General features: G+C 38.9%; 2 protein-coding genes across 2 annotated transcripts; both read right to left on the bottom strand.

The window, feature by feature from the left end:
* Positions 1-735: 735 nt before the first annotated feature.
* On the bottom strand, positions 736-1,920 carry LOC140145334 (ATP-dependent DNA helicase PIF1-like). Its single transcript, XM_072167089.1, has one exon. The coding sequence runs from the start codon at positions 1,918-1,920 to the stop codon at positions 736-738; it is 1,185 nt and encodes a 394-aa protein (XP_072023190.1).
* Positions 1,921-2,015: 95 nt separating this feature from the next.
* On the bottom strand, positions 2,016-6,908 carry LOC140145333 (uncharacterized). Its single transcript, XM_072167088.1, has 2 exons — positions 6,420-6,908; positions 2,016-5,657 (listed from the first exon to the last, which is right to left on the bottom strand). The coding sequence occupies exons 1-2, from the start codon at positions 6,906-6,908 to the stop codon at positions 2,016-2,018; spliced, it is 4,131 nt and encodes a 1,376-aa protein (XP_072023189.1).
* Positions 6,909-9,072: the final 2,164 nt, after the last annotated feature.

Below are 9,072 nucleotides of genomic sequence, written 5' to 3'. Positions count from 1 at the left end.
TACTGATACTTAATTGCGATGAAAGTCGGATTATGATATGAATAATACGTATTAAGTACCTGTGCATAATATAATGCAGGACATGGTTTTACATAGATATGGTCAAGAAGAGTGCCGCCAGCCGTGGTAGGATCTGTGATAACTTGATGGTATTGACTTAAGGACTGGAACTCATTTGCTCTACCTCCCATTAAATTGTGATTGAAGTCGCCAACAAAGACTGTATAATCTGTATCAAGTAAATCAGTTTGTGCAGTGATGTTATTCATTTCTGTACAAAATGTCCCTGTACTAGTTCCAACGGGTTTGTATATGACGGTAATTAGCATGTTTGTGTTTCCATGTGTCCTAATTGCAAGTGCATCACATACATCGCTTGGAATGGGCACTACTGTGTAGTTGACACCATTTTGAATGTAAATTGCCACACCTCTGCCTCGAGTAGAATGTATTGCTTCTAAAGAGTATCCTTCTATTGCAAGAGAGTCTAGGTTACTATTGTCTGTCAACCATGTTTCTGATAAACAAATAACATGTGCTTTCCTAATTTCTGTATTGCTCTTCATGTCTTCGATGTGTCGACGCAAGCTCTGTATATTATGATGAGCAATTATGAAATACTTATTCTGATCGATGGGTAGCATAGGATTGGCATTGGATAGATCACAAGTAGGCATCTCTGCAACATATCGTGCTACATCAGGATTGCATAGATCCGGGAAAAATCACAGTTGGTTAAATGCATTCCTCTAAAGTTGTCACTCGACTAAGTGCAACGTATGCCATTGATTCTTTGAAACATTTCATAGAAATCACAGCTTGTTCAGTTGTCAGTCCTTGGACTTTGTGAACAGTAACAGCCCAAGCAAGTTTCAATGGAATTTGTACTCTTGTGGTAGTGAAGTTTCTTCCTTTCAATTGAAATGTTTCCTTGCGTGGCATTATAGCGACACACGATACATACTCAGGTGGTATAACTTGTGATGATCGAGTCTTCATTCCAATTTTGTCACTGTCAAACTTGACATAAACAGCCTGTGGCATGTTCTTGGAGTTACCGAATTCAATTCCTTTAATGGTACCAGATACTCCATTACAAAGACCATCGGGAACATCAGTGTTAGCTATTAGCATAGTTCTAGCACCTACTGCTAACTTCAGATAAGGTACAAGTGATGTGTCGTCTTTTCGACGTGATGTGTCATGTGGTGTTTCGTGGACTTTGATCACTCTGCCACCCTTTTGGTCAACGTCTTCTGCTTTGATAGTAAATGTTTCCGTGTTTAGTGTAGCTAACTTTGTTTCATTGTGACTGTCAACATCCACGTTGAGGTAAAACAAGTGTAACGCGTCAGAAGGTGCTTGACGAATGTGCTCATGAACTATGCGGGAACGTAAGAGTTCCTTATCTGCTTCTTCTAGTGGTTCATTTTTTTTCCGCACGCGAAGTCGGTTCAACATTTGGGCAAATATTGCATCATCCCGCTGTCGCATTATTTCAGTTAGTTCAACTTTCTCAAACAGTGAATTCCACAAGTCTTTCAAGGGTTCTTCGTGTGGGAAACACAACGGCGTTGGTGGACTTATCGGTGGTAATTGAAAGAAATCTCCTACTGCCAGGATAGAGACATTGCCAAAGTAGGAAGTGTATGATGTTCCTTTGATTTGTTGTAATCGTCCGTGAATGTACGATAGCTGAGTAGCACTAACCATAGATATTTCATCTATAATTACAAGCTGTACGTGTTGATACTTTATGCGGAGCGTGCTCAGACTTTGTTCTCCAAGAGGTTTGTAATCTTTGGCCATTCTAGTACCTGTTTTTAAGGCTGTACAGATGGTTTGACCAGAAATGTTGTATGCAGCTGTTCCAAGATGTGACATTAATAGCACAGTTACATCATCAGCGGACTCGGTCATTGTTGCAAATTTCTTTTGAGCATAGTAACTGATGCATCTGATCACATGCGATTTTCCAGTTCCTGCTCCTCCAGTGAGGAAGATATGAAATGGGTCTATTCTGTGATTTCTGACTTTTCATCGCACCATTTAGCAACATGATTAAATAGCTGTCGTTGTTTATCATTAAGCTGACGCATCATAGTCTCTGCCTGTTCTTCAGTTATATCTGGATTACGGGTTTCAATAGCACACCTTGGTAAACCTGCATCACGTTGGCCAGGTCTATTTCCTGGTTGAAGTTCAGGAACTTCAGTTTCATTTAAGTCATCATCTGAGTCTTCGATTCTGACATCTTTTAATCTATCATCAATACGTTGCTGCTCAGATTGTGGAGCAATTCCTGCCCAAGCATCTTCCATATTTTCTACTTCTTGAAGTACTTCCCACGCTTCATCTAGTTCATCTGTTTTCGGTTCGAATTCTGACATGTTTTGTTCAACCACGTCTTTAACTCGTAGTCTGTCATTGTTGATAGTTGTGTATCCAGTCATATGATAACTTTCGTAGGTGGGAAAACTATCTGGCTTGATATTTGGACTCCCATGAGGAAGGTACAAACGTAGCATATTCATATGATACCTCTCACTGTCTTTCTTTTTTGATACCCTTGGGTAACGAATGACAGCTGGCTTTCCTTTACGTTCTTTCATCTTGATGCCATAGGTGTTCAACTGTATTAGTTTATCACGACGATCAGACGCTTCGTCATCATCGGTTTCATCATCTACGTTATCATCTGGGTCTCTATTGATATTGTCCGATTTGGCCGACACTTGATAGTGAGTTGAGTAAAACGTGGCCATGCACATGTTGTTGTACTTTTGCGTACTTGGTCTATCAAGATATTTTTCAATTTGAGTAGTCTGCCATACTTGCTCAGAATTACCTGCATTTGCTTGTAGCTGTGTCAGAGGTAGAGATATCCGTTGTCCGTCTAACGCAGTTTGCAGAAACATTACTTTTCGTGTGCTATTTCGCAAAGGCATACTACAGATAAGGTAGACTGCTCCCATGACACTAACTTCTCTGTTTTGGAGGTAGATACTTCCAAGCTTTCGTAATTGCTGTATGGCATCATTGTTTCCTTGTCCTGCTTCTTTCTGGGCATTTCTGAGCAAGTCACCCATTTCTCTTTCTGATTTAGTAATGTAGGAAACAATATACATAACGCATGCATATGGATCGAGTACATATTGAATATCCATGTTGCCATTCCAGCAGCGAATCAGGTCTGGATTGTAATTGTTGATCCATTGGTCTTCAAGACGCCTTTTTAGGTACATGGTTTGCCGCTTTGAAAGCGTCTCTAGTGCCTGTTCAAATTCGTCTTGTCCAATTCCAGCTAAACAAAGAACATCATAAAAATCTGCAAAGTCATGATCAGGATTCTGCAAAAGTTCCCAAATGTTGTTCAGCATATTTTTTGCTTTTGTTTCACGATCTAGGGTTTCCTGATGTTCTTCATCATTTTCATCTCTTTCTGCTGTTGGAGTACATATGAATGTTCTGTCTGATGGTGGTTTTGGAAAATTAAACCGGCATGTTTTCCCGGTTTTTCTGCACGATCTTGTGTGATTTTTACTGTGAACTTGCACACTCGTAACAATTTCATGTAATTCAGGATCAGTTTCTGGTGGAATTTCGCATGATATGTATCTATCAACGAATTCTAGGACCTCATTATCTGGATCTTCACCCATTTGGGGGGCATTTTCAACCCACGCAACCATGTGAATATGTGGCCAGCCACGTTGCTGGAATTCTGTCCTGTAGAAGTAGTCTTTGACTTTGCCAATAGGATTAGCTGGTGACATAATCACGTCATTGATAAATGTGTGTAGTCTTTCCTGAAACAGTTTGGCAGCTGCAACTGGATTGGACATGATGATATCGCAATGTTCATCCCATGACATATTCTTATGTTCCTCTGGTGTCATTGGTGGTTTTCCTAACATCTTAAGGATAGAATTATGTATTTCGATCCATCGTCTATCAGCAGCACTAAATGTCACAAAGAAAGTAGGTATTCCTAGTTGACGAATCATTGCAAAGATATCTTTCTTCGATTTTTCCCAGTATGCAGGGGTTCCTCTAAGTTGAGCCAGGAATCGGTAACCTTCGTCTCTTTTAATAAGTTGCTTCACCTGTTCGTGGTCTCGTAACATAGATGCTGTGATTTTTTTTCCATCTGAAGTTTTTGTGCAACCTATTCTGGTAGCAATAGATACATTTGAATGAATTTGATGTACTTCTGTGCAGTAGAGAGCAAAAAATATATATTCCGGGTTCCTGGCAAATCTATTATCAGCTGAAAAGAGCCTGGCATTGAAATATCTAGAAGGCGACAGCTTTTGTTCTCGGCTCTCGTTATATGTATTAGAACCATCTGGAAATTCTACTGGGAAGCACTTCGGTTCCATTTCTAAAACGTGTTCTGGCTTATTGCCTTGTCCTGGAGCCACTGACAAAATAGTGCTATCACTCTTGTCTGCTGCGTACTGTGCAAAATCTACAGCGTGTAAGAATGAATACAGCGGTACTGACGTGTTTGTAACATCATGTTCATTTTCATTGACTTCATTACTTGAAATGTTATCTCGATCAACAATATTGTCATCTCTGGTCTGATCTTCATTATCAGAATGATCGTCTTCATTGCTATCATGGGAGTGTCGCAAACTTATATCATCTCCACACTCATCAGTGACATTATCTACATTCATACTATTGTCATCAGCATGATTGACCGATTCATCATTGAGATCGTTGTCAAAGTCATGAACATAAGCAACATCATCATTATCTTGGATATGATTCACATTGGGGGAGGTATCACTGTCATCTTGTGTACATTCATTTCCTGAATCTGGTATGTCATGTTCATTATCATCGGAGAGGTCACTATGAATTAACTGGTCATCTAACATGTTGTCAAAAGCTTCAAAGTTAATGTCAATATCTTCGTATTCAGGGTTGTTTTCTTTCAACCAAACAAGTGCTGATTGTATTTTACTTGGATTGACATCTTGGCACATGTGGTGTCCTTTATATTCCAGTTTTCTTTTCAGTTTTACTCTGATCAGACTATGGTCCGTTGGCAGTCTTGGTAAACTTTGGGCAACTGAGTTAACATCAGATTTTACACACACTATCTGGCCATGAACTCCTTTTTGAGCACCCTTAATTAGAGATATCATCTTCATGAAGGGTATTGCTGGAGCTATTAGGTGCCTTTCTAGCATATTCAAATGCGAAAGTTCGGGAGGCTGTTCTTGTATGTTCAACCCGTTAACTGTTGCTATTGTTGGCATACGTTTAGCTTTCATACTTGCATGACAGGTATTACATATCCATGTTCTGTGGTCATCCCTATCTTCCACTACATTTATATCTTCAATGGACACGCCAGGAGGGAGACTTTTGAGTAGAATCCGTTGATTGTAGTTTTCTTTTCTGAGTATTTTGACCTGGTGTCTGAAGTTAATTCTTTGACATATTTGACATACAAATATCAGCTGCATACCTTCTTTGCAAAATGATTTGAATCGTGAAACAACTGTGTCAATATCGGAAGACTTTCGTGGTCTACGTAACTGGTTTTCCTGGAGTTTTGATACCTTCTTTTGAGGGTCGTTATAAGCATCTTTAGATCTTTCCCGGGCTTGAGCACGTTTACGTCGTCCTTTTTCTGGGTTCTGATATGCTTCATGTGAATGTACACGTGCTTGTTGTTTCTTTCTTTCAGCTATATCTGGATTCTGATATGCTTCACACGCTTGTTGTTTCTTTTTTTCAGCTATATCTGGATTCTGATATGCTTCATGTGAATGTACACGTGCTTGTTGTTTCTTTCTTTCAGCTATATCTGGATTCTGATATGCTTCACACGCTTGTTGTTTCTTTTTTTCAGCTATATCTGGATTCTGGTATGCTTCATGTGAATGTACGCGTGCTTGTTGTTTCTTTTTTTCATGTTTTTCTACCAAAGCATAATCCTCTCTTGAACGTTTTCGTTTTCTGGCAAGAAGGTCACTTTTCTTTTCTTCGGAAAGCCCTTGGTACCAAGTTTGCCATCTCGAGAGTCTGGGACATGGCTCACTTATTTCATTTAGACAGCTTGTGTTTCCTGTTTCCTGTTCTTGAACTTGTGTATGATTTGATGAGTTATTTGTCCGTGTTAGAAAGAAGGAACACGCTGGGTCACTTTCTGTATGTGCATCTTCATTAGTAGCAATGGGTATAATGTAAAACATTTTTTCAGTCAAGTGCAATGTGTTAGCCAAACAACTCAAATATGTATGCAAATGTTGAAGGTCTTTGAAAAACAATGCAATGGCTGTGCCGTCTGGAGCAGGGAAACCCGACTGATCTCGCGAATGAGAATCAAAAAATATAAAACCGTCAGTCTCTGGATTCTTGTAAATGGCCATCATGTAACAATCAACATTGAAAATTACCTTATTTGTAATATTAAAAGATGTTTCCAATTCAACAGTAAGTGGGTCACGTTCAATGTTGGGGTTGTCATCAAGCCTTCCGTACCTTACAGTTTCGTACCGAACTGTGTAAGTGCTATTATCAAGAGCAAAATTAGTTGGCAATTGATCATTCGACAAAATTCCGTCAGCAGCAAGCTCACTACATGCTTCTAGTTTGGTAGCGGTAGTCTTATATAAGGTATCCCCATGTATCAACATTTCGTCTATATGAGATGAATTTAATGAATTATACACCTTATCAATTTTGCATAGCATGGCTAACGTGTTGCAACTACACTGCCTCCCTCTTGATAACTCGGAAAACCGCATATCACCTTGGTGGAAGTTTCCAATTACCTTAGTATCTTTATCTGTTAATCCTGCTTCATGCTTTTCTAAACTTGTACCAAGATTTTTATTTTTCTGCTGTTCCGACTTTACACGGGACTTTCTCGATCTGCGTGGCATATTTGTTTGTTGATAGTATGTATAAAGTATAAGTAGGCCTATATATCAAGTTAATGGTATTTTCTAGATAACCAAAATTCGTATATAGTAGGCCTAGGCCTACCTGGCAGTAGGGTGAATATAATATTAAGCACTGATTATAAGTTATGATGATGATATTGAGTATAGTGTTCTTTATTCAAGTTCATATATATTCGTTTGTGATATTTTTGATGGACGAGGTCCCGGGACGAGGTATTCTCACAATATGAATAGGTCTAATATAACAAAGTTATCACTGAATAATTTAATAACAGTTTTCTTTTAATCAAATGTATATCAGTTCTTATATAAAAGTATATAAGTATGTATCAAGTATATATCAAGTTCAAGTATATATCAAGTTCAAGTATATATCAAGTTCAAGTATATCAAGTTCTTGCACAAGTTGGTTATCGTCCTGGCTACGTTTATGTGGCCCCACAGCCTGGGGTAGGCACCCGAAGCTAGGCAACTTCTAGGTCTCAAACGGAAAGAAAGAAGGCAGAGAAAAGAGATGAGAAGAATAAAAGAATGAATGAGATGAGTAAATGAATGATTGAATGAATGATCGGGTAAATGAATGAATGAAGGAAGGAAACAAGCAAGAAATTAAGAAATAAGAAAACAAACGGCAAGTAATTTTCTTATTTCACGGTCACGTTACACGAGGATTTTATTCGAGCAATCACAAACGTGTCTTGTTCAGAGCAACGCCACAGACACACTGGGAATTTTCCCATGGCTATCAAAGCAGGTCTGCGTGCACCAACCTGTTTTCACTCACCCAAACCACGCCCACATCGCTTTACCGACATATACATTGTATTGTGTACTACGCACGTATGCACGCACGCACACAACCCCTTTGTGTTTCGCCGAATGTACTATGCGTGGTGTCGGCTGTAAAATAACACTAACACTGCAATTGTCCACTACACACACACACCCACCCCACATGCACCCTACCTCCCATTCCGCACATCAGATGTCGTGAAATTGGTAAAATATTTATCTATTAAATTGAGCAAAAGATAAAACTGAGAAGAATCATAGCCGCTGCTATAACTGCGTGAATATAAAAAGGTCAGGTAAATAAAACTGAATTGTGTGATCGTAGGCTTTCAACGACGGGAGTTAATAACAAAAAATGAGCTTCTTCATATCGCTGTTTATACTTTCCTAGTCAAGAAAGTCCAAAATTTCACTTTTTCAAAATCACCCCCTACCCCCCCCCCCGCGCAAAAAATCATGGCTACACCACTGAAGAGGTTGTATGTTTTCTGTAATAATTTGACATTCCGCTTTTTTTTTGAGATTATTTATTTAGCCAAGCCTATATGGTTACGAGAGGGGGAGGTGATATCATCATCATCATCATCATCATCATCATCATCATCATCATCATCATCATCATCATCATCTTCATCATCGTGATGATGCAAGTGCTATAAACAAAAATGTTAGCATTACGACATAAACCAAAATCCAGACATACAATAATTAGACACTTTTCTCACTTCTTTCAATTCATTGACCAGGGACCCAGCTCCACCCCCACCAAACCCCCCCACCCTCCCATACACACTAGCTTTTGTGAACCATAAATCTTTAAATCTATGAGCGAACACTTCATATTTATTTTTAAAGAAATTGCGGCTTGTCATCCTGTTTTTAATTATTGCATCAAATTTAAATCAAAGTCTGGGCCTATATGAAGCTGCAAGCGTTTTGCTCCATCTCCGATCATACTCAGTGCACCGGTGTCCCCAGACGGGTAACGCGATTGCGTGTGGGTTTGATTACTCATGTCTTGACACTGTGAATCTTGTACATAACTCTCTCTCTCTCTCTCTTTTAAGTTTGCCGCGTGTACCATGTCTATGCTGTTGTCACAGATTTGGAGTCAAATGGCAATAGGGCCATAATTTACTGGTGTCCGATAAAACTACCTTTATACAATAAAAGCAATTATTTGGAATTTAAGAAAGAGCGAGGGGAAAGATTAAGGTGGCATTTGGTACAAAAAGACTTTTCCAAAATTATTTTGAATCTACATGTTTATGTACAAAAATTTCTTGCAGATTAATTCGTTTCGCAAAATAGTACGGTGAAATTTGAATTAAAATTTGATCTTTGACACCTA

Source organism: Amphiura filiformis, unplaced genomic scaffold (genome assembly GCF_039555335.1).
Source record: "Amphiura filiformis unplaced genomic scaffold, Afil_fr2py scaffold_224, whole genome shotgun sequence".
NCBI classification, from domain to species: Eukaryota; Metazoa; Echinodermata; class Ophiuroidea; order Amphilepidida; family Amphiuridae; genus Amphiura; species Amphiura filiformis.
Note: the sequence above shows the minus strand (reverse complement) of the source record. Positions and strands in the feature narration are given on the sequence as shown.